Source organism: Hemicordylus capensis, chromosome 5, assembly GCF_027244095.1.
Source record: "Hemicordylus capensis ecotype Gifberg chromosome 5, rHemCap1.1.pri, whole genome shotgun sequence".
Classification (NCBI taxonomy): domain Eukaryota; kingdom Metazoa; phylum Chordata; class Lepidosauria; order Squamata; family Cordylidae; genus Hemicordylus; species Hemicordylus capensis.
The window spans coordinates 199,532,670-199,559,690 of record NC_069661.1 but is presented as its reverse complement, the minus strand read 5'-3'; the positions used below and the strand labels follow the sequence as shown (position 1 = coordinate 199,559,690).

The window sequence follows — 27,021 nt, the reverse complement described above, 5'->3', positions numbered from 1 at the left end:
TAGAAGTGTGGGCACTGTAAGTATTCCCCTCAGGTGATGGAGCTGCTCTGGGAAGAGCAGAAGGTTTCAAGTTCCCTCCCTGGCTTCTCCAAGATAGGGCTGAGACAGATTCCTGCCTGCAACCTTGGAGAAGCTGCTGCCAGTCTGTGAAGACAATACTGAGCTTGATAGACGAATGGTCTGACTCAGTATATGGCAGCTTCCTATGTCCCTATGTTCCATGGCATTAAAAAGCCAGGTGTTTGAAAGGGTTAATATTCCAGCAGCTCCTATTGAATCCAGAGGGACTAGGTTTTCAGAATGGAACAATATCACGTTCTTTTAAAAATGGACAGCTTTCTGGGAAAACTGTCCCATTGTATACCAGGCCTTCCAGCATCTCCCATTGATTAAATCGAATGCTATATTTCATTCCTCCCACCACTTGCTAAGAGGTTTCCCTGACCACACTGACATAACAAATGCATTTTCCTCAGTCGACTTCCTTCTGTGTTGCGAATAAGGGATTCCTCTTGTCCACAGCACTGACATTAAGCAATATATAGCAGATGTACATCTTTAATAGGTTTATTCTTTTTGCAGGTTTTACAATCATATTTCATCAACTGGTAAAGAAAACATGTTTGGCAATTTCTTTTTTTTAGAGGGCTTTTGGAAATCAGCACTCGGTGGATCTATTTAGTCCTCACACATGCTTTATGCTTACATTTTATTGTTTAACAGTATATCAGGTATTTGCTTAAGCAGGCTTCATGGTACATCCTGAACTAGCGATTCTTCACACAGCAGCTTACTGATGATTCCTTTAAATATTTGAAATAAGAAGGGTGGGGTGGGGTGGGTTGCTTGACATGTAAAAGGAAAAGTATTCAGCTACATTACATGGCCCAGGAGATGTTGGCAGTATGTTCTTTGGCTTTCATTCGTAGAACCGCAATACTGGAAGACCTGCGTTCAAATTCCGGCTTGGTTTCAAATGCGTGTCCATTGGTTGTTCCGGAGAGTAAAGAGTCAGTGAAAAAATTGTTGAGGGGAACATGGCTGAACTGGCTCTGATGATTCGAAAAGCCTGAGTACCCAGAATCTGTCCGAGGCGAATGGGAGTAAGGGGTCATACAAGAGGAAGTGTCACGTGGAAGCATGCAGGAAGTCACCACTGAACCACTAGCTGTGTTTCCTGCCCACAAATTATTCTGGATCTGGAACATATAAAACAAAGAGGATTAAATGTACACTTTTTAGTTAGAGTTTTCTGCTCTGTTTGGTCTGTTTTAAGGCAACGATAGATCACATCTGCCATTCACATTGTCGTATGATACTATTTTTGTGGAAACGATCAATTTGATGTCAGTGGAAACTCCAACATGTCTGCTTGATTAAGAACATCTTGCACTGCTTCCAGAAAATGTTGGAAATAGAGCTTGGATGGTCTTCCTATGAAAGGGATTTCCAGTTGTCATCATTGGCTGAGCAGGAGCAGCCAACTTTACACCTTCATCCATTGAAAACAGCACATGCATGGAAGCTGATGAATGTACATATAATAGATTGACCCCCAGATCAGGTCTCACATACTCACAAAAGTGCTTTCTTAGGCGCTTCCCTTGCTGAACCTCTGCATCCAGTTCTTAAGTCTGCTTGCAATTCCACTTCAGTGTCTATGTATTGGTAAAGTTCACACACCTCTCACTTTGAGGCAAGTCTGTGTGAACATAAGAATTCCCTTGCTAAATCAGACCAAGATGCATCTAGTTGGGCATTCTCTTTCTAGCAGTGGCCAGCCAGATATCTCCTGACTTATAAGTAAGGCATAAAGATAACTGCTTTTTCCTGTAACAGCATCTGGTATTTAGGTATACTGCTTCTCTATATGGAGGTTCTATTTAGTGACCATGGCTACTAGCCATCAACAAACCAAAGAGCTGGTGTAGTGGATTAAGAGAATGAGCTATGAATCTGGTCTGAATCTCACATCTGCCACCAACTTCGGGTGACCAAAGCCAAAGCATTCTCTCTCAGTCTCCCATCTGCAATATGGAGAGAATTAATACCTACCGTACACGTTTGTTGAAAGAAATGCAGAAGAATGCATGAGAAGTGCTTTGAGCGCTATACAAATGCTAAGCATTATTCTATACATATCCTCCATGATTTTGTCCAGTCCCTTTACAAAGTCATCTAAGCTAATGGCCATCAGCACGACTGCAGTAGTGCATTCTGCAAATGTCATGTGTCATGTGAAGAAGTACCTCCTTCTGTCTGTCCTGAACCTGCTGCCAGTCAACTTCCTTGGGTGATCCCGAGTTCTAGAATTATGAGAGAGAAAAAGTTCTGTCTATACTCACTTCCCCATTCAGAATTCAAAAATCTGTATTTTTTTATCAAGTTAGTGATGTGCTGTGAGAGTAAACACTTCTTTTGCCTGTCCTAAACCAACTGGCAGGCAGCTTAACGGTTAGAGCTGGAGTTGCACATTGCTCAAAGAGCATGAAAAGCTGCCACAAGAACGACTCACACCTCCTTTGTCGCTGCACCTTTCAAACATGTAAAAAACCCCAATCCACTGAAATACCATACTAATGTCAGTCAATTTTTTTGTACAGACAGAGGTAGTCCAAGACATTTTGCTGCCTGAGACAAAAGATGCCCCCACACATACACATTCTTGGGTGCATGCCCCGCATTCTTGAGACCATACTGCTGAGGCAGTGACAAAGACACAAAAGCACTCGCTCAGATTATGTCATCAAACCAGGCAGTGAAAGCAGGGGTGTTTCTAGCTGTCATGATGGGGGAAATGAAAGAAGAGACGCATTCCAGTGGGGTGAAGAAGGGGAAATGAGCAGCATGCCCTAGTGAGTGAGGAAGGGCATCAAAGAGACCTGGAGATGGTGTCCATGATGGAAGAGGGGGTTGGGCTTGTGCCTACCCATGCCCATCCCTGAGGCCACTTTCTCACCCTGCCTTATTGAAGGGCCGCCCCTGTGTGTACAGCCAACGGCCATTACAACACAAACAAACATACACAGAACAATCCAAAAATAAATTTGACAGCCTTCAAATTATAAAAATTGCTATCATTGGAGGAATAAACCCTAACAAAGTTCTCCCCAATAAAATTTAAAGTCTACCCAGTTGTGAGACACAAAAAGAGCTTGTAACTTTTTGGCTGCTAATGAGAACAATGTAACTCTGTACTAAGTAACAAACTTAGTCAGATCTGCCAACAACTGACTGATCTTGAACTCATCTGATTGTCCATTTATAAACCTTTGAAAATAAGAAAGAAACTATTCCCTAGATGAAATATAAAAGTGAGGTAAAGTGTGCCATTTCGACTCCTGGTGACCACAGAGCCCTGTGGTCTTCTTTTGGTAGAATACAGGAGAGGTTTACCATTACCTCCTCCAATGCAGTATGAGATGATGCCTTTCAGCATCTGCCTATATCGCTGCTGCCCAATATAGGTATTTCCCATAGTCTGGGAAACATACCAGCAGCTATTAAAACCAGCAACCTTCTGCTTGTTAGTCAAGCATTTCCCTGCTGTGCCACTTAAGGTGTAGATAAATTATGCAAAGGACAATATAACATAGGATGCATATTTTCCTGAATTTGATTTGCTCTGCATATACAAAACTGATTATTAGCTGGCCTTTGTTGGGGGTGGGGAAGGGAACATCGTAGGAATGTTCATACCATGACCTTACACAAGATCTTGACACGCTTGGGCTATATGAGAATCTTCACTTCATTTAAACTAGTAATCATAGTTACTCACATACTTACTTATTGTAGCTCATCCCCTCCCCTCCATACCTTTTAAAATCTTCTTGTTCCCATCCCAGCAGGCTGCTTGCTTTGCCTCATCATGCCTTTACACATTGCAGTGTGCAAAATAGCCCTTCCCTTGACTGCTATCTAGCTCTTCCGTTTCTCTCAGGTGCTTCATGCCATCTCCCTGCACACACAGAGAGACATGGACATGGACACACATGCCAGCCGTCACCATGTCATTCCAGAGCAGCAGAACCATGTACATGAGAATGGAAAGTCTCTTGAATCCACTAGGAGAGCAGAAAAAAGGAACAGGTACGCAATCTGGGCGTGCTTCTGGATCCAAAACTCTCCCTGGTGTCCCAGGTTGAGGTGGTTGCCAGAGGTGTTTTTTATCAGCTTCAGCTGACACGCCAGCTGCATCCATTTCTTGAGATGAACAACCTCAAAACGGTGATACATATGCTGGTAACTCCTAGGCTGGATTACTGCAATGCACTCTATGTGGGGCTGCCTTTGTACGTAGTCCATAAACTGTAGTTGGTTCAGAATGGGGCATCTCTGTAGTTGGTCTCTGGGTCATCTCGGAGAGACCATATTACTCCTGTGTTGAAAGAACTACACTGGCTGCAGATACATTTCCAGGCAAAATACAAGGTGCTGGTTATTACCTATAAAGCCCTAAAGAGCTTAGGCCCCGAGTATTTAAGAGAACGTCTTCTTCACCATGAGCCCCACCACCTGTTCAGATCATCTGCAGAGGTTTGTCTGCAGTTGCCGCCAACTTGTCTGTCGGCTACTCAGGAACGGGCCTTCTCTGTTGCTGCCCCTGGACTTTGGAATGCACTCCCTGCTGAAATAAGAGCCTCCCCATCTCTGGCAACTTTTAAAAAGGCACTGAAGACACATTTATTCACCCAGGCTTTTAATTAGAGGCATGGTTTTAAGATTTTTAATACTGGGTTTTAAATGCTTTAGATGATTTTAACTGTAAACTGCCCAGAGACACAAGTTTTGGTATAGCAATATTTTTAAATAAATAAAAATAAAATAAAAGCTATCCTGAACAAAGTGTCATTCTCATTGCACCAGTGCCCCCTCAGTCAATCCCCCCATTCACATGTAACACAAAACTGGAATATAAGGGGGCAGAGGTTGCCAAACCTGCATGTCTGAATGCAGGAAATCCCAGTTCCATGTGGAAAGTGATCCAAAATTTCACTCTCTAAACTCCAATTTGAACCCTCGGGTTGTAGTGAGTTTCACCCACTCCAACCCAAGGTTTCAGTTCCCCAGTGTGTTGTGCAAATGCAGAACTGGAGGCTACATTTACTGTAACCTGGGTTGAGGGAGGAAGTTTCTCCTTCTCTCTGGCCATGATTGACTGTGCGGGCTGTCCTTCATGCAAGAAGGAAGCTCACACAGCCAATTCCTCCTCCTCTCTGCAGTCTCCCTGACTTCAGAAAGCCTGCTCTCTGTTATGTCCGAATCCAAACAGGAGAGTAGGGTGTGGGTGCGGAGCAGAACCTCAGGTCAACTGGACCTGTGGTTCCATGTTACATGTGAATATGACTCAGGTCTTCAAGCCACTGGCATATCAAATCACTGGTATCAAATCATATAGAAATGATTGTGGTTTTTTAAAGTCATCTTTTTGGAAAAAGTGGGTCCTTTTCAGATAATTCAGAAAACGGAATTTTCTGCTACCAACCAAAAATTGCCAGTTACCCACTAGACTGGCAATACCATGTAGTGCATTTAGGGAGGAATGACTGCTTTGCAAAGAGACCAATGCTATCTTTCTCCACAGTGCCTGTTACAGCACATGACACAGGCAAATGTAAAATCCAAAGGCTGACATGATGTGCAGCATTGCAGTGCCATAGTTCTGTGCATTCAACACTGCTCTGAATGAGCAGTTGCACAAGCAGTGCTATGGCCATTTTCCCCACTCGTGACAACTTAGGCAGCCCACAGAAGCCCTAGCAGATAACTAGCCTTCACGGCTCAATTTAAAGCCAGAACTAGCAGAGAGAGAGAGAAGAAGAGGCAGCTATGCAGGGACAGGAAGAGAGAGAGGAGCAGCTGTGGTCTACACCTGCCCCACCCACCCACCCCACCCTCCATCCATCCAACCCCAGTCTCACTGGCCGCACCTCAATAAGGAGCGTTTAAACTCTGACACCATATAGCTGCAATGACTGGGGAGAAGGACCAGAAAGATAGGCAGATTTTATTAAAGCAATGTTCCCACTCAAATCACTTGACAGTTTATAACCAGGATGGCACTTTTCCTACATCCTGGGCAGGATGTAAATTCCTAGACTGTCCTGGCCAGTCCTGGACATGTGGCAATCCTATCTACATTATGTGTAATTTGACTGTCAGTTCCAAGCTAGGCTGGGACTTCTATTCTGGTCCCAAGAGCCACTGAAGTTCTGGGGAGGTAAGCTGGAATGGTCCCAGTGACATCTGAGTCCATGGGGAAGAATAACAATCCTTTGATCCAGCACTGGGACCCATACCGAAACTAAAGAAAGAATCCGAACTGTTTTAAATTTTTTGGCAGGACCATGGTGTGGGGGAGAGAGAAAAGGCCCCTGTTAACTCATGTCATGATGATCCATGACAAGGGTGAACATTTGAGGAAAGCTGGTCTTGTGGTAGCAAGCATGACATGTCCCCTTAGCTAAGCAGGGTCTGCCCTGGTTGCATATGAATGGGAGACTTGATATGTGAGCACTGTAAAATATTCCCCTTGGGGGATGGAGCCACTCTGGGAAGAGCAGAAGGTTCCAAGCTCCCTCCCTTACGTCTCCAAGATCCGGATGAGAGAGATTCCTGCCTGCAACCTTGGAGAAGCCGCTGCCAGTCTGTGTAGATGATACTGAGCTAGATAGACCAATGGTCTGACTCAGTATATGGCAGCTTCCTATGTGATATATTTAACCTGAAGCCAAACTGGGGACCTTGCACACTAAAGTAGGCAGAATGATTTACAGGACAAGAGGGGACCTGAATACTATTTTTATTCATTTTTCTAGAATTTATTAATCACCTTTTACATCATCTCAAAGCAAGGCACATTTTTCATGTCATCTCAAGGTGATGTATTACACTTGAAGCAACTTTAGTGGTGCATTTAAGTCTTAAGCCCCTGTGGCTGCACTTAAAGTATGTGTTACCCTGAAGTAACATGTTTTAAGTGTTGCCACAGCCAGAGAAACACTTCCCATGTTTTATCCAACACGTATCGCTTGAATGGGTCTTGAAACTCTAAAATTTGGCAATAAAGTTACGTCAAAGTTTGACATAAAATTTATGTCAATCTTTTAAAAAAATTAAATTGGCAAACAGGTTGTGAAGATTTTATTTCATGGAAGGAAACTACAAGTTGGCAAACAGGTTGTCAAGATTTTATTTCATGGAAGGAAACTAAAACATAAATTCAGTACTGAAAGAGCCCACAAAGTCCAGCGGAATTCCCATTGTTGGTTAATGAACCTGACTGACTTTGAAAGTGATGATACTGTTGCAGCCATACTGAAAGGTATACTTTTTGTTACTGGAATTAGCAAGCCTTTATTTTAAGTGATTGTATGCGTGCTGCAGTGCCACTGCTTAACAAGATATATACTCAAAATAAAATGTAAATAAATTACTAAATGTAAAATATATCTTGGAATGAAAAATAAATACAGTCCCTGTTTTACAATAAGTAGAAAACATCAGTGCCTCTTCTGGTATGTAGGAGGAAAAGGAGACATTGTGCACATGAATTTAAAGAAAACATTTTTTCCTGTTTAAATCTTCTGTGATCTGTGCACTATATAAAAGGCAATTCAGGGAGATTCTGAATAAGCCTATACATAGATCCCATCTCTGGTTTCTGTTAACATCACAAGCATCTTGAGTTTTGCTCTTGTGGTTACCATAAAATCACCAAAGAGCCTTTCAATAGTGTGTGTGTGTGTGTGTGTGTGTGTGTGTGTGTGTGTGTGTGTGGGCTGTGAACTTCAGTCAGTTAACCAGTATATTAAAATCACTAAAGCTTTAGTTGATTAATTGGTGAGTGGCAATTTTAATCTATGAGGGCAATTTCTAATCTGTGATGCAAGGGGCACATGACTATTTTTTTTTAAGCTATTCTGATCTTTGTGCACTGTTGTATTGTACTGAGGAGAGAAAGAGTTCATATACAGATGGCCTTTCCTTCTGACAGTGGATGGTAGTTTGCATTTATCTCAACGCTGCCTACAATATCTCAAAAGGACAACCCAAACTATTGAAAAAACAGCTGTTGCTGTATTTATCCAAATATGACACTGGATTTGACACGAGCCCCTTGAAAATAGAGGTAAAATACAGGTTATACCTGTAGGAAGAGGAGTCTGAATGTAAGATGACCCCCTGATTTCTAACATCAAAGAACTTGTTAAAAGCCTAATCTTGGATTCAGGTAAATACAGTATAAAGACTATTTTCTGAAGGGTAATAGTTGAATGTTCTCTAATGCACATGTTCTCTAATGCATCATGTACATTGATGGAGGAAGAAGAGGAGGAACCCACAACAAAATCTCGTAGTATATCCCTTGTCTGCAGGAGTCCCTGGTAGAACTTGGCTCCTTTCACATGCAATTCTTTTTTTCTTTCTTCCAGTTTTCTAGGTGTTTTTGTGCAGGGGGTGGGCAGTGGTGCTCAGTCTCAACTCCTTTTCATTCAGCCCTAAACTTTCAAGAGTTAATGTTAAGAAGAATGTATCTCCAGTTTGTGTAACTGTCACAGAGTTATGTAAAGGTTGCAGATTTGTGGGTTACCCTGACTCCGCTGGCACCTCCCTCTCATCTGCAGGTTTCCCATTTATGCACCCATAAGGATGAGAACATTTTCATAAAGATCATAAAATCTTCAGTTCTTTCAAAAACAGATATAAGACAAAATGTTTTGTCACTTTCTATGTATTGTCGTATCTGTTCACCCTGTTGATTAAGCATTTAAATGTGTCAAACCCCTTCCCACTCAAAGTTGTGAACTGGCTGAAACATGAAGTTGTGAATTAGCTGAGGAGAAAACTACAGCGTTTTAGACACCTTTTCCTCTCAGGAGCAGAAGGGGTTGTGACTGTCTTGGGGAAGTATTCTTCAAACAGATAGAAAATTCCCACTCTTTTTGTTCAAGTCCTCCTCCCCACATCACCACTGAGTTCCCTTAGCTATGCCCACTTGGATGTCTGTTAAGTACCCTCTGAGTCAGCAAACATTCTGCTCCATTGAGTTAAACTGGGCAGTTTGGTAGGCTTTGGACCCCCTTAGTTTTCCCCCCTCCAGATTTTTGTGAATCCAATGTATTTGCAGGTTACTCTGATTTTTCTAAAAACCAATGTATCTGCAGTTTACTCTGAACCTCCCTCTCACCCACAGATGCTCTCATTAACATCCATAAGAATAATTTCAGAAAGAGAAATAAGATGTTCTAATTGTGTAACATACTAGCCATAACTGAAATAAAACATTTTACAAATAAATATTGCAGCCCTAAAAATAAATATATCTTTGCCGATATAATATTCCAGAAGATATATAGATATAAAAGCAAAATTGCTAGCTTATTTTTGACCTGATTATTTTTATTGGCTCTACCAGATGTATTTCATTATTTCATTGTTTCTGTGGTTTTAATTTGTATTATATTTTACTATTTCTTCTTAGCTGCTCTGGGAGTTTTTAATTGGAGGATATTATATAGGCTTTTAAGGTAACTAAAAATAAATTACTTTTGTAATTTAGGATAGCACTGGTTGCTTCAATTTCTGGTTGGACAAGAAAGATCCCGATAGCAGGAAGCTGATGAACAGCTAACTTTTAACACCTCCATCTTTTTAACTCTGGCTTGGCCAAAGATCATCCTAATATATCTTATATTATACAGCTTGATCACCAATTTCATGATGAGTTATTTCAGGTGTGGAGAAAACAATTGAGTTTCTGAAGGGAAAAAAATCTACAAATCTTAGTTAAATATGTAAACAAAAGTGTCATCTGTAGGAAGGGGTTGGAAGAGACAGAAATGGTTATGCTTCTGAGGTAACAGTGGTGGTATTTATTAGCTTTCAGCAAAGATTTAATAATAATAATAATAATAATAATAATAATAATAATAATAAAGTTTTAAAAGTTACATTAGCCCAGTTCAGAAGGCCCATTCACAAACTGAGTGTACAGTGTGAACACAGATCTGTATACTCGGTACACTCGCTACACAGGTATAGTCATTCATATGTTTTGCTGAATGCAAGTACAGAAGTACACTTCCTATCTGTACCATGCATTTGAAGGGTGTGTATCCAATGAACACTGGTACAGTCATTCACACAAACACATTTTTAGTGTACAAACACCTGTGCACTTGAACAGCATAATGTCTGTTATGCTCATGAATCAGACTGTTATGCTGTACAGCTGTCTATATCTGTGTTCATTTTAAAAGTGAACCTGGATACAGGCCCTCCAAATGCATGGTGCAGATAGGAAGTGTACTTCTGTACCTGCATTCAACATAACTTGTACATGACTGTAACTGTGTGCAGATCTGTACACTGTACATTCATATAAGTGTTGAACGCAATGTGTGAGTGGGCCTATAGTAATATTGTAGCCCTCCACTGGCAGCCAATTAAGGACAAAATTATAGAGTCAAGGAAGTGGCTGGAGTTCTGAGAGGGCTAGATGATAGTCCTTTGAAACTAAAGGAATTTGTAACTCTATGAAACACAGACAGCCAAAGGGGAACAAAAAGATCAGCAAATGGGAGTCCGGCATTCAACATTCCATCTCCTAACACTGATCTTTTATTATAGACAAATGAGACTCAGGCCTGATATATAGTACATCATGATTGGCTAAAGAGGTCAAGCAGAAAGAATATAAGACCTTACAGAATCTTACCAGAGGAAAGAGAAAGGCACCAAGTCAGAGAGGGTGGCTGAAATTCCCTGCAGTGTTATAACAATGGAAGAAGCCCTGTGGGATGCAAAGAGGTTGAAAACTAACTGCACCTTTTCCTTCTTCAACAGCCTAGCAGGAACAGAGCAGGGGGGTGATTTTCACTGCTTTTTTCTCCCTTCAAAAGGACTATTTATTTGTAGAAATGTGCCCCTGAGAGTTGTGCAGCCCTCAGGGATATATTCCTGCAAGTGAATATTTCTGGAGGGAAGAGAGAGCAACAAAAATTGCTCCTGCATCCCACATCTGCTGGGCTGCAGGAGAAGGAAGATATTCAACTAGTTTCCCACCTCTTTGCATCCCTGAAAGGCTTCTTCCATTGTCATAGTGATATGGTGAGTGTCATCCAATCCTTTCATAGAAACTTATCCAAGATCTGAGAGAAGGCAGGAAAAAAGGAATGTTGAGGTCTTAATGGCAGCTGAAGGAGGAGCTGTGGGAAGAGAAGTCTTCTTGAAGCAGCCATTAGACAAAGCTTCAAGCTTTGATGACCAGTAAAGGAAGAGCCTTGGAACATAGGAACATAGGAAACTGCCATATACTGAGTCAGACCATTGGTCTATCTAGCTCAGTATCATCTACACAGACTGGCAGCAGCTTCTCCAAGGTTGCAGGCAGGAATCTCCCTCAGCCCTATCTTGGAGAAGCCAGGGAGGGAACTTGAAAACTTCTGCTCTTCCCAGAGCGGCTTCATCCCCTGAGGGGAAAATCTTGCATTGCTCACACAGCAAGTCTCCCATTCATATGCAACTAGGGCAGACCCTGCTTAGCTATGGGGACAAGTCATTCTTGCTACCACAAGACCAGCTCTCTTCCCTTAGACCAGCTCTCCTCCCTTGGAGCCTTGGAGAGATCGAGCTCAAGAAGTGGTATCTTCAAGGAGCAGAGATTAATCTGCCTCTTGCATCCTGAGCCTTCAGCAATGTAGACTTTGGCCACCTTTGCATGTAATGTGGAACCACAGGTCCAATTTTCCACCCCCTGAACCCCGCCACCCCTTCATCATTTCGGATGAAATGGAGAGCTCTCTCTTTGCAGTCTTGTTGATTGCAGAGAGGAGGTGGAACTGGCTGCTGGGGCTTTAATGAAGGACAGCCATGGCAGCCAATAGCAGCCATAGTGAGGGAAGAGCTTCCTTCCTCAACTCCAGTTGCACAGCGGGGAGACTGCAGTGCCAGCATTCGGACATAACATTCGGAGGTCCAGGCGGCAGACCTCACTATAAACTGAAGGCACAAAAGGCAGTTTGGGGAGTGAAACATGGTTCTAGTTCCTTACAAAACTGTTGTTGCCTGCATTTGAACATACAGTTTTCAAAACTGGAGGTCCCTTCACTACCGGTTTCATGTTACGTGCGAATGCGGCCTTTTGGTCAAAATGTACCTAAGCTCTGAAAATGTTAATTAGGAGAGGAGCTTAGAGGAAGCTATTAAGCAGTAATGTGTCCCAACTTAGGATGATTGCCTCAAACCTTCATTTCTCTATTTATTAAGCCTGATCAGAACTAAGCCAATTTTTATTGTTTTTCTATAATAGGCACTGATTTTATCATGTGTTTAAGATATACGCTTTTTAAGAATATTAATTATATTGTTAGTATTTTTAGAAATTCATCTCATTGTCTGCCTGTCTGATACCTAGAGCAGAACTTAGCTACCAAAGGGTAAGGAAAAAGGGTAACTGATATCAGTAGAAATAAATAGGATAGTGTAAACTAGGATTATAGAACCAACACAATCTTTACAACATGATGATCATGTCATAATGGTTTGTTAAACATAGTATATTTACCCGAAGCGAAGACGACTCTAAATTTAAGATGATCCCCTTAAAAAGTAGAAGTTAAATACAGGTTATACCTGCATTACTTAAAAGAAACAGGAGTCTGAATTTAAGATGACATCCTGATTTCTAATATCAAACAACTTGGAAGAAACCTAGAGGTCATTCACACAATCGAAAACTGTGTTCTACCCAGGTTTGGGAGCTGTATGTACTCCCAATTTTTGATTGTGTGGAAGCAAGGTTAGAGGGAAACCTGGGTAGAAGTGATTGTGTGGAAGGAAGGTTAGAGGAAAAACTGGGTAGCTTTTTCTCCTACCTTGCTTCCACACAATCACTTCTACCCTGGTTTTCCTCAAACCTTGCTTCCACACAATCAAAAATTGGGAGTACACACAGTTCCCAAACCTGGGTAGAACACAGTTTTCGATTGTGTGAATGACATCCTAGTCTCAGATTCAGGTAAATACAGTATTATATATCAGGTGTACTGAATTAAAATGAGTCCTAAAGTAGGGCTGTGCAAACAGGTTCAACATTGAACTGGTTCAGTTCAACTCTTTGGGGTTGAACCAAACCACTCCCTGTTCAGTTTGACCCTGGGCTGACCCCGGCCCGAATCCCCCCAGCCCGTTCATGGGGTTTGCAAGGTTTTTTCAAAAGTTTTTTTATTTCAACTTACCCCCTCCAGGGATGTTCTCTGAGGTGGGGGGGTCCATGGAGGTTCCCCCTCCCCTCTCTGACCTTCCTTTGGTTCAAAACTTGCCTATTTGGCTGTTCTTGGGCCCCCCAGTGCAGCAGCCATTTTTGAGGCCACTGCGCCTGTGCAATGGGCCTCTGCATGGCCTGGGTCAGGCCAGTTTTTGACCATAGGGAGGTCAGTGGGGGGAAGCAGAACCTCCATGGACACACACACACACCCCGCCACCTCGGAGAACACCCCCAGAGGGGGTAAGTTTTTTAAAAATAGGTTTGTCAAACCACACACACACCCTTGGTTCGAGGGGGTGTAGGACCAAACTGGCCCAGTCCAGTTTGGGTCTGGTTCAGACTCGAATCAAACCAGACCAGCTGATTCCATGCACACCCCTAGCCTAGAGATTGCTCATGGTAGATAAACTTTTGCAGCTCCGACATTTGATAACTTTCTTTCTTGTTTGTGAACTATTTTAATATCTAAGGGAAGGTTCAACTGGAGCTATCATGATCTAGAAAAATCTCAACTCAGTATGTGCTGTGATCTAAAATTGCACACAGTTTATTCCAGCAACATCAACTGGAGAAGAATTAACACATATTAAAAGTTTATTTTGCAACTGCTACCTGGGTAGTGGGGTCCTTAGGGCTGTTTCAAAGTTTAGTCTGTGCCCAGGAAACTTCTTATTTATTGACATTTTTGCTGTGGCTTCCTGTTCTCCCTTCTCTTTTGCATTGGGCAGATGTTCTAGAACTGTCAGCAGTTAGGTCCTTAAGTCTATATTTATGCCACTACCATAATTTCCAGCAGGAAGTGGCTAGTGCTGTCCCATGACTCAGGTGCCCCCTACAGAACTGAGGGGATGGGGGCAAGTAGTGGAAGGAATGCTGTCAGCAAGAATCACCAGTGTTCTGGTGCAAGGACAGGTGTTATGAAACTCTGAAGACAAAGTAGGAAAACTACAGCCTTCAAAGAATGTCAAGAAACAATACCTGGGCACTGGCCAGACCATCCCACACAACATTGGGATAGAAGTGTTCCCCCACATGGGCGTGGGAAGACATACTTAGCAACTTACTAGGCACACTACCCCAACTGGCAGTCCCAATGTTGAATTCCATCATGGACTACATAAGCAGTTGCCTTCTAAAGATTTTACTGTGACTCACTCTTCTCCATTGGCTTGAATTACTCAAAAATCACTCTGCTTTGAGAATGATCTTGCCCTTCAACTCTCCCAATTGAGTTATGACTTTCAGAGCCCTCTCCTGAAACACCACTTCTCCAACTGACCCAGTTTTAGAGAAAAAGCCAAGATTCAGACTAACTCTGCGCCAAGGCATCAGGTTTTTCATCATGTGCCAAAAATCATTTCTCCCCCCCCCCACCCTCATACAATGGAGAACCCTGGTGCATTGGCACAAGCTTAGTCTGGATGCCAGCCAGTTTGAACAAAAAAAGACTTTTGCTTTGAAATTGGGACAGCTGTAGAGAATTCCTGTTGCATGATGGGGATACAATTTTTGACATGGGGTGGAAAGTTCTGACACAGCCTCTGTATGCCATTCACCAGACATATCCCAAGGCAGAGCTAAAATTGAGCTCATGGGTTCCAAGAACCCATGGGGTCCTGTTTCTGGGTCCTGGCCTCCCAGAAACAGGACCCATGGGCTCCTGTTTCTGGGAGACCACTTTGCTCATCTCCTGCACCCTGCTGGCGAGCCACTCCTTGGGCTGGGGAGGCTGAGAGTGAGAGGGAGGAGTGCCCCCACATGCACAAAAGGAAGCAGTAGTAGCACTAAAGACTACTGCAGTACAGCATGAAGCACACTGCCACTACTGCCGCACGGGGAGTTATCACTACCGACACTGAGGTGGGTGGAGTTGCCGTTGTTTCTGCTGGGGGGGAATCCCCACCACCATGGGGAAGAGGCTGCAAACTGTGTGCACATAGTTGTTTATGATTTGGTTAATAGTTAAGTAATAAACCTTAGTAACTTTGTTCAATAAACTTAATAAGCCTCAGTTTCTCCTCTGTTACACTGCGCTACATGGGCTTGCAGGCACAGAGTACTGGAAATAATAAAGCAGGCAACAAGCAGTTTATGAACAAGAAATGGCTACTTTCGGGTCTACAAAGATGTAACCAACTGTAGAGATGGTGAGTGATACAAACTATATAAGTAAAGATGTGGCTAAATACTCTGTCTTTTGTTCTGGAAGAAAAGAGACCATTAGAGAGTGGAAGACAGCAGCAGGCCTGGGATGCTGCAAACATGCAGGATTGAAGTAAATATTTACATTGAAGTAAAGATAGTTTCTTCAAGCTGGAAAATGAACAGTTAGTGATAGATATAAAAATAAAGCCATGAAAGTTTGAAAACAGGTGCATTGAATATGTTAAAGTGAATTTTATCAGAAATACACACTCTTCAAAAATGGAAATTTAGTCTAGTGAAGTCTTTGACAACCCATAGTAACTTTTATTGAGTGTGTGTGTGTGTGTGTTTGCTGAAGGAGAAAAATGAAGTGTTGGTGAATCTCAAAGAGTGTGTGAGCAGAGTCACTAACAGATTTGGGAAGAAATCTAAGACTTTGCATACTGATAATGGCAGTGAATATTGTGCAGATGACACTGAGAAGTATTTGCAGGAACAAGGAATTAATCATAAAAGGACTATTCTCTATACTCCAGAACAGAATACAGTAGCTGAGAGGAAAAATAGGACTTTGAAATGTGCAAAAGCATGCTACTTGACATAGGATAATAATTTCTGGAAGGAAACAATTAAGATAGCAACTCATCTGCTAAATAGATTACCTACTAAAACTAAAGATGTAAATAATAAAAATAAATAATGATAATGATGATAACAATAGTGGTGCCAATAGTTGTTGGTGCCCTTGGTGCAGTACCAAAAGAACTTGAACACCATCTTGACACCTTGGGCATCAATAAAATTACAACATATCAACTACAGAAGGCCACACTACTCAGTACAGCATGAATACTACGATGCTATCTTTAATTTTTCTTTAGTTATCCTTTTGAATTGTGGAACAGAATAAAACCCAGTTTAAAGCACATCAGAGTGTTTGGAAGTAAAGCATACATATACATGCCCAAGGAGCAGAGGGGGAAATTGGACTGTAAAAGTAAGGAAGGGTATTTTGTGAGATATGAAGCAAGCATTAAAAAATATATAGAATACTCAACCCTGCTATAGACACTATCCAGTTGTGTGGTGTTGCTTACTTGAATGAGAAACAGAAATCTAATGTCATTACAGTGTCTAATTGTGACTTCTTTTTTCCAACAGGTGAAGAAGCTGAACAGAAACTACAATGTCATTATAAAGAATTAATCAACTTTGACATTGCAGGGAGATCTGATCAAGAAGGGGTGATTGGTTTACAATTAGAGATGAGACATTCAAATAGGATTAATAAAAGGAATCCACCTAAAAGATTTTCTTTTGAGGCAAAAAAGAAGAAAATACCCCAATCCATAGATTGACATAAAATAAAAGGAATGCTCAGTTTGGATACACATAAGTGGATACAAGCTCCTAAGGAAGAGATTGTTTCATTTCATAAGAATAAGACATGAACACTTGTAAAAATACCAGAAAACAGGTGGCTATGGGATGCAAATGGGTGTTTACTAGTAAGCATGATGAAAAAGGAGTCATTCAAAGATATAGAGCCAGGTTGGTTGCTAAGGTGTATGCACAGAAATATGATGAGGACTATGACGAGACCTTTGCACCAGTAGTTAAGTATACCTCAATTAGACTGTTACTTGCAATTGCTGTATCTTAGGAAATGGATGTGCATCATCTAGATGTAAAGACTGCATTGATATCAAAGAGGATATATATAGATATATATATATATATATATATATATATATATATATATATATATGCAGCAACCTCTAGGTTTTGAAGAGTTAGGTGAAGAATAATTCTGGGTATTCTTGTATGTATACTACAGAAAAGTACATACAGACTTAAACAACCAACTAGAGCTTGGAATGGTAAATTAAGTCAATTGCTTCTGAAAGAAGCAGTTGGACAGGCGAAAGCTTATTCTTGTCTGTACACTAGAGACAGAAGATGAACATACATCCTTACTTATTTATTTATTTAAAAATTCTTGTATACCACCTCCTCCAAAGACTGTAGGTGGTGAACAATAACACTAACAATAGCAATAATAAGTTTTTAAAAAATTAAAGAGCAAAAGCCTGGTGGAAAAGGTAGGTCTTGAGAAGGGCCTTAAAAGCCACTAAGGCTGAACAAACCTGGGGGGAAGGGTATTCCAAAGAAAAGGGGAGGCCACAAAGAAGGTGCTCCTACGTGCCCAGGCACCATGCATTACACCAGGGCCTGGGACACTAAGGAGGGCCATATTTGTAGATGATTTGAATGTTTTTACATCAAGATAAGAAATAACATGATGAGATGGTGAAGAATTTAAATAAAGGAGTAGAAATTAAATATTTGGGTGAAATCTTTTGGGTGAAAACCCAAATTTGGGTTAAAATTTGGGTTTGGGGTGAAAACCCAAATTTTAATTTTGTTTAATTTTTATTGTTTTTGTTGTACACCACCCAGAGAAGCAGGTTTGGGGTGGTATATAAATATGTTTAATATAATCCTATATAATAAAACGCTAGGGTGCCTGCGTCCCTAAGGTACCTGCGTCTGTGTCTCTGGGAGGTGTTCTGCGCATGCGTGGCACACACGGCCTCTCACTGGCTGAGCGGGAACGGAAGGTTCGTTGCGGCGGCCATGGCCACTGGTGGGCCTGGCCCGGCAGCGACAGGGAGAAGCCGAGAAGCCGAGGCGCCGGGCCGGGCGAGGCGAGGCGCAGCGAGGAGGCAGCGGGGGAAGCCGGGTGAGACGGTGGCGGGCCCAGGAGGCAGTGGGCCCAGCCAGAGCCGCGGGCTTGGCTGGAAGAGGTGGTGGGCCCGACCAGGAGGAGGCAAGGGGAGAGGCCGGAGAAGGCAGCAGGCCCGGGGGAAGCTGGATCCTGGGGGAAGCGGGCCCGGGGGGAAGCTGGGGGGAAGCTGGCCAGCGGCGGGAACCACCCGGCGCCGCTGCCGCCGCTGCCAGTTGCCAAAGGAGGCCCGGAGGAGGTGAGGCGGGGGCGCGGGCGGCAATGGTACTTCTAGCACCTGTTATTGTAACGGGCCTAATGTGTCTAGTAAATAATAATAATAAATAATGATAACAATAATGATAACAATAGTGGTGCCAATAGTTGTTGGTGCCCTTGGTGCAGTACCAAAAGAACTTGAACACCATCTTGACACCTTGGGCATCAATAAAATTGCAACACACCAACTACAGAAGGTCACACTACTGAGGACAGCACGAATACTACAACAATATCTTTAATTTTTCTTTAATTATACTAGACACTTGGGAAGGGCACGATAATTAAAGTACCAAATCCAGTCAATAACATCTGTGTGTAAATATAAAATAATAATAAATATATTTATTATTATTATTATTATTATCATCATCATCTTATTATTATTATCTCAGGGTACAAATAAGAAGACAAGATGATGGAAGTTATACATTTGATCAGAGGCAAAATATAATCGACTTAATTGAGAGTCTTGGTTTAACAGAGGCAAATGAGATTAGTACTCCAATAGAAGTGGGTTTCTTAAAGGAGATGAAATCCAATGAGTCTCTGGAAAGCCATGAAAACTACAGAATGGGAATTGGAAAGTTACACTTCATTACAATTGTGTCCTGACATTGCAGCAGAAGTTGAAATGTTGTGTAGGAAAATAAATTCACCAAAAAAGGGCTGGGTTGCACTTTAAGAATTGCACAGCATTTAAAGGGCACAGCAGATCTGGAATTAGTACTGCCAGCATGTGAGCAACCCAAGTTAGCAGGATACATGGATGTCAATTGGGCTGAAGACAGAGATGACAGAAAGCCAACTAGTGGCAATGTATTTTTCTGTGGAGGAGGAGCAACCTCATGGTTAAGCAATAAACAATCTATTGTAGCTTTATCTTCAACCGAAGCTGAGTATATAGCCATGGTACAAGCTTGTCAAGAGGTTATTTGGTTGCATAAACATCTAGAAGATTTTGCATTGAAGCCTACTATAATGTATGATCAATCAAAGTTGTATTATTCTGTACAAAGTGAGATTAACACAGAGAAGAAAACATTTTGATGTGAAATACCATTTTGTAAGAGAATAACAAGAGAAAAATATAATTGATATAAAAAATTGTGCTTCAGAAGAGATGGTTGCAGACATACTGACAAAACCATTAACCAGAGAACAGTTTCAAAATATGTAGGTGACAATAGGGCTTATAAATTAAGGAAGACAATGAAAAGGGGAATGTCATCTTTGTTCTTCCCACTAATGTATGTATATCTGTATATAGGCTTGTGGTATAGTTTAGAATGTCCATGTCAATCATAAGTTCTGTAGACTGATTGGTCAGTTTGCTTTTCTTACTGGACAACTGAGACTGTTATTTTTCTGAGAGGATGATCTTTCACTCAAAGTAGGACTGTTGTTTATTATTTGTAATAGTTAAGTAATAGACCTTAGTAACCTTAGTAACTTTGTTCAATAAACTTAGCAAGCCTCAGTTTCTACTATGTTACATGCTTCTACACAAGATGCATAGGTGAATCTAGGGTGGGGCAGCCAGGGCACGTGCCCTAGGCACCACGGGGTGCACCAGTGCTATGCTGCCCCCACCCCCTCCCCAATTCGAGGAGATAGATAGATAGATAGATAGATAGATAGATAGATAGATAGATATCTCCATCCTGTATCCCCTTTGGTGGGGGCTTCCTAAAGGTCACGGGGGGGCATCTGCAAAGGTTCCCTCTACCCCCGCCGGCCTCTTAGATCACCACCACAGGTGATCCTGGGCTGATTTTCAGGCTTGTTAGGGCCTATAAAGATCAGTGCAATGGCCATTTTGGGGGTCGCTGCACATGCACAAAAGGCTTCTGAGCGGCCTGGCAAGGCCTAGGACCTCGCAGGGACCATTTGAGCATGTGTGGCGGCTATTTTTTAAAATTAGAAAAAGACTGCTGAAAACAAAAATGGCCACTGCACATGCTCAAATGGCCTCTGCAAGACCCAAGTCTAGATTTTTCCCTGATCTAGGTAGTCATAAGAATGCAAAGTTGTTGGCAAGGGACCCGAGCATTTTAAAAACAGGTATAAATGGCACAACAGTAAGTGGACAAAACATCCCTTAAAAAGACAATGTTGATTTAATACCTTGTAAACTGGCAAAACTGAAGGGTGAGGGCGGAGAGGCAAGGAATAAAATGGAAATATTCACTCGCATGCTGTTTAGTTCTCTATACAGAGCTCTATCTTTATCTGTATATATTTGTCAGGCAATCTGATTATAAGGTTTGTGAGATTTCAAACTTGGAAAGTGCATGCCTTTAACTTGTGTGGTGCTTTTTAAAAAAAAACTGTTATAAGAATTCACACCCAGAAATGTTGCATTTGCAATGTATTGCCATCCCTGTGCTGTGCAGTCTTACCACACTGAGAAATGGCTTTTCTTTTGAAATAAGTGGTTCACATGCTGCAAATTGTTTCCTTCAATTTAGCTGAGCTGTACTCGGGTTTTTATTGCCTGTGCATGCCAAGTAGAATTGCTCCAATTTCCTTGCCTTCTAAAAAAAAGTTATATTTTAGAATGTCTTTTTTAAAAAAAAATCAATGCAACTCCCTTTTAACTTTGAACACAATTGTTTTTAAAAGACATTGAATAATCATGCTGTGATTCTGATTGAACTGCATTTGATAAACTAGACATAAAATTTACTGTCCAGTCTGCCTGTTGGCTGCCTCTGTATTGAACAAGGGAGGTGTAACTTATCTAAGGCACCATATTTGTGTGCCTACTTGGTTCATTTATGGCAGAACGCACTTTTGAAAGGGTTGTAATGCTATGAAGGTGGCTGGTGTCCTCCATCCAATACACACTGTCACAGGCCATATACTCTTACTACCTTAGTATCTGTCACAGCGACAGATAGGAAATGGAATATGTATGCAATAGAATTGGGTTTTTTGTTTTGTTTTTACCTTTAGACCCAGGAACTTGAGGGGATGGGGCAGGGGCAACCTTTTACCAAACCTTTGCAGTGTGGCAAACCCATTGCAACCATCTCCCTTTAAGGCAGTTTGGACAGAAAAAACCCAGCCCTGAATTTATTGGAGGCAACAACCTGTAGTGAAGTGTGCTGAGGTGGCAGAGCATTTGCTAGAGAGAGCTTTCACTACTTAGCTCTATGGAGGCATGCCCAGCACATAGATGTGCTGTGTTTCCTTGGGAAGGCGACTGGCACATATGTGCCACATGTGTGGTTGTATGTTTGAATGCATGTGTGTGTTGCTTACAACCTGTTTCTCCTGAAAGTGTCTGAACTTGTATTTTTGAGCTGATATTATGGTGAGATTATCTCTGAAAGATGATAAGGACAGGGGGGCAATTTCAGTGCTTGCCCTAGGCGCTATTTTCCCTAGATACACCCCTGACAAGATTCCACTGTCTTTAGCTATAGCAAGTTTGTGCAATGCTGTGTTTCATTTGTGCCATAGCTCCTAAAAAACTGGAACTCTTTGCAGTATTCTATAGGCTGAACACTCTACCACTCCACTGGTGAGGATATCCTGTCTTGCCAAAGGATAAGAAACTGAAACTGACCAGAAAGCACTGTGTGCATCCCCTTCCTCATCTCCCTAGGATCCTGATCTCAAAGAACCCCATCCTTATTCCTGTAGAGTGTACTCAGATGTGTGGTGATTGGGTTTCAAGAGCTAATAGATGGACTAATGGTCTGACTAAATTCATATGCCCAGTGGATAAGCCCTTTCTTGATTATTCTCATCAAGTGACCTACCTCACAGGATTGCTGTGATCCACTAATGATGAGACAGAACGTATTGTACAGTATATGATAATTACTAAAAATATTATAATAGCAACAGTTACCATTGCCTTTGTGTCTTGCTCAGTGAGTTTGATGCTGTATAAAAGAGTTTCCCAGCCTTTGGCTCCCAGATATTTTTGGACTACAACTCTCATAATCCTTTTGGGCATTGTGGCTGGGGATGATGGGAGCTGTTGTCCAAGACCAAAGAGTTATGGTCACTGAATCAGAATTATTGCCTCCAAGGAGTGGGAGCCTCCATGGTTATTTGTCTACTTTATGCAGAACAAAAACATATTTTAGTTAAATGCCATGTGGTTTGTAATAAATACCACATGGGGTATTTAATTTGAGTGCGTAACTCTGATTATTGCTAATAGAAGTTCCCCATGTGTGCTATGTGGGCATAAAGAACTCCTATGTAAAACTAAGATGCAAAGGTTTAACAAAGTGTGTGTGTGTGTGTGTGTGTGTGTGTGTGTGTGTGTGTGTGTGTGTGTATTCCTCACACCCTTGACTTACAAAACAGTATCATGCACCCTAAAAGTTTCCCCCTGCTGGGAAGGTTGCCACAGGCTGAACAGATTTCCTTAACTATGCACAGCAAGAAACGTGACTCTATTTACTACTCCCTGGGACAAAGCCAGCTATTCTGTTTTACTAATCTATCTTACTTTAAAAAAAAAAAAATCAATCAAATCCAATCTTCTCCATATACTCTTAGCTTGTCTTCACAAGCTCTTTAGCTTGTTTTCCCTCAGGACCCATGCCCTGGTCAGCAACTAGTTTTCCTGAAGGAAAAAGGGAATGTGGGTAGCAGCTCAACCCTGCACTTCTTAACATTTGGCAAGTTTTGTCACCACTTTTTCTCCATATTTTTTTGGTCTCTGGGTAGTCAGTAGAGGTAGATGGTTGCTGGGCTGGAAGTGGCCTATAGGTTTCCAGTTGCTTGCTGACACTTCATCAAGGTGTCAGAAAGCAAAAAGAGAGGCTAGGGGGATGGGATGTGTTACTCTGGTCTGGGGCTCTGCAAGAGAGAGAGAGACTGCTTGTACAGAGTGTACATAGGCATGGCTGATGCTCTGCAAAGGGGATAGGCTTTCTCTGTGGCTGCCCCAGGGCTTTGGAATATGCTCCCTACTGAAATAAGAGCATCTCCTTCTCTGTTTGTTTTCCGGAAGAACCTCAAGACTCTCCTGTTTTTGCAGGCATTTAATTAGAATTAATTTTAATAATTTTAAAACTTGTTTTAATATCTATTTTATTCTATTGTTTTTATTATGTATTTTAATTTGTAACTTTAAAATATTTCACATTGTGTACATCACCTAGAGATGTACATATCAGGCAGTATAGAAACATGATAAAAGAAAAGAAATAAAAGAAATTAACTAATTTTTTAAAAAATAGATGGGCAGCCTGACACTCTCTTGTGATTCCACCCAAAAAATTATAGGCTGGCTACAGGCCTGTTGCTGAGCAATGCTGAAGAGCCTCGACAGCACAACACTTGTGCCTAATAGAATGCTGTTCTCCTTTGACCAGCTCAAAATGCCTCAGATTCTGCCACTGAGAACAGCATCCTAACACTCTAAGCCAGTATGGATAATAGTAACCCCACCAAGGGTGGCAAGGAGGGCAAACATCCCTCAGAATAGTAGTTGCCCTCCCAGCTGTCGCCACCATTTCTGTTTTGGAAACCGAACATAGGGGACACAAATTGCCCACCCAGAAATGCACTTTGCCCTTTCTGTGCCCCCTCATTTTTGTCTGGTGCTGCCATTGATCCCTGCCCATGCAGTGAGGAAAGGAATGTGCCACGTGCTGCTGACCATCACCTCACATACATCCCAATGCCCTCCCCACGCATCCCTTTATCTGATGGGAGGGGACCCTGCATAATCCAGAGTCCTAAATGCACACAGAGATCTGTTTATACTTTCTGCCGGATGTCTGGAAGTCAGGAGCAGTGGCCACGATCCCCCTCCCCACATTCAGTGAATGTGGTATTGAAGGTGAAAATGCCCCTATTAGAATTTCCATGTGTACACATAGTTTCTCACCAAAGAATCAAATATGACCCAGAGACACCTTACATTGTCGCGCCTATCATCTTAAGCCACAATGGCCACAGGAACTTGTGGTTGGGAACCCCTATTTTTCATCATGGTTGAAGGCACAATGCAGCAACCTTGCTAGAGCTAAGCAGACCTGGGTCTAGTCAGGGAAGCCATTCACACAACCAGGTGAGTGGGGGAACCAGCTGGCAGGGGGAAGACAACACTGAGGCAACTCCAAAGAACAGTTACTCTGGAGTTGGTGGAAGAACTTAAGAAAGTAGTGAGGAGGCAGGAGAAAACAAAGAACAAGGGACCTAAATATGCAATAAGTGGTTTATTTGCTTTAGTTTTCAAAGTCATTGTGATAGCTACAGAGTGACCTTTGGGCAGACAGTGAAAATGATACTTGTAATATAATTACAATGAACAAGGCAACAATGTACATGAATAAGTAAAGCAACTGGGAGGCAAGGACATTCCCCCTAGTAGTATCATATACAAACAATTAATATTTATTATCTAAAACACCATACAATAGCACTCGTGGTGTGTACATGTCCTCCTCGCACATTCTGGGCCCTGTGGCTATATATCATATATATCAATCATATAATATATATTTTAATTGTAAACCACCCAGAGACACAAGCTTTGTGCATTATAGAAATATGTTAAATAAATAAATAAATAAATAAATAAATAAATAAATAAATAAATCATAAAAGAAAAAAATTAATAAATACTGAAAACAGAACTTGTTTTAATAAATCTAATATTTAATAATATTATCTATTATGTTATAAATGAACATATATAACAGATAAGAAATTCTTACATACTCTTCAAAAAGAACCTTGTTTTAATCATTTAATACAATTATTATTATTTAAGTATTAAATTTAATTATTAATTTCTAAATAACCAGGCTCAAACTATCATACTTCAGACACATTATGTCAAAACCCAGCTCACTTGAGAAGTCCACAATGCTGGGGAAAGTTGAAAGAAAGAGAAGAGGACAACCAGCAGCAAGGTGGATGGACTCGATTACGACAGCAATGAATGTCTCACTGCGAGACCTTAAAGGCCAAGTTGAAGTCAGATCATCCTGGAGAGAATCTATCTATGTGGTTGCTAGGAGTCAACACTGACTTGACAGCATTTAATCAACCAATCGATCAAATTAATATGTAATAATTTCTTATTATGATATAGATGAATATGGTTTTTTAGATGATAAATATTAATTGTTTGTATATAATACTCCTGATCTTTGTGTTGTTGTTGTTTTATGAAGTTCTTGTTGGATCAGGCACATATCCTGTTAGTGTGTTATTCATGACCACCTAGCATCTACAAAAACATCAGGAGTTAATGCTCCAATCACAGCAGTTAACAGCATCTGAGAATGGAGGCCTTCCAAACACAAGGAAATTCCTTGAAAACAAACAGAAACAGAACGTGGGAAGCATAGGCAACTGGGACTGGAACAAAGAAGCCTGTTGCTTGGAAAAGAGAGGTGGAAGGACAACAGAAGACTAATTCAGATGATATTACATCCATGGGGCCCAGCATGTGTGATGAGGACATGTATAAACCATGAATGCTGTTGTATTGTATACAGCACTCTTTTGCAGTGTGTTTGGACATTTGTCCCAAGGCTGATCGTGTAGACAGTGTGGAGGAGGAGTCAGAAAGGAAAAAGAGGAGAAAACTGAGTAGTGACTGAATAAACCTTTAGTTAAATCCACATAAGATCTCCATGAGGGAAGCAGCTACAAAACAAGTGCGCACATACTTTCCCACTCCCAGTTCACCAGGACACCTTTCCCTCATTGTGCTTTAAACAAGTATTTTGTACTGTGGGTAGAGGAGCGGTTTGGACACACAAATTGGAGGGTGGCGGGCGGGGGGGGGGGCAGCATGCTGGGAGAGGTGAAGATGTGAGCACTCAGTGGAATAATTCTCCACTCTGAATTATAACCACAAAAAGACCTGAATATCTGTGCAAAGTTTGTGAAGCTTGCTGTATGGAAAAGGAATGGAAGCTGACCAGGGGCGTAACAAGGCTGGAGTGGGCCCAGAGACTAAATATTAAAATGGGCCCCTCACTGATACACACACACACTTCACAATATATAGTCATGTGACTTGCATCTGGGGGGCCCCTCGAGGTGTGGGGGGCCCCAGGCAGCCGCCTCCCCTTGCCTAATGGTAGTTACGCCCCTGAAGCTGACGGCTATTGGCTCAGGGCAGTGGTGTCAGGGATAGGCTGAAAAGGTGAAATCTGAACTGCAACAAGTGGAAAGTGTTCCTCTGTTGACCAGGAAATGGCAGGAAGCCAAGTTCCCAGTGCTTATATTGGGGCTAGCTGATCAAAGCCTTCATCCTATTCACCAGTCTCAAGACCTGACGATTTACAACCCAATATCCTTTCTTACATGCATAGGCGGAACTGGGGCGGGCAGGCAGGGCACGTGCCCTAGGTGCCACTGAGGTGGGGGCGCCACGCCAGTTCTTGCCACCCCCACCCCATTGCCCACCTGCCCAGCCCCAGGGCCCCTCAGCCACTTGCCTCCAGCTCCGGCCTAGGATTGGTGAGGCCTAGGATCGGAGCAGCCTGCAAACTGCAGAGCTCTTCTCTCCCCGCCTCTCAGCTGATCGGCGGGTGGGCAGGGCTTCCAGAGAGGCCTCCGAGTAGGCCTCCCTGAAGCCTGAACTCGGCAGGCCCCAGCAAGC

At 42.0% G+C, this 27,021-nt stretch overlaps 1 protein-coding gene across 1 annotated transcript in view; it reads right to left on the bottom strand.

Moving 5' to 3' along the window:
• Nucleotides 1-551: 551 nt before the first annotated feature.
• The window catches only part of ALX1 (ALX homeobox 1), a 52,300-nt gene continuing 25,830 nt past the window's right edge, over nt 552-27,021 (bottom strand). The window contains exon 4 of the mRNA XM_053256860.1: nt 552-1,199. Within this exon, the coding sequence (XP_053112835.1) occupies nt 879-1,199 (321 nt within the window). The 3' untranslated portion in view covers nt 552-878. The remainder of the gene's footprint in view (nt 1,200-27,021) is intronic.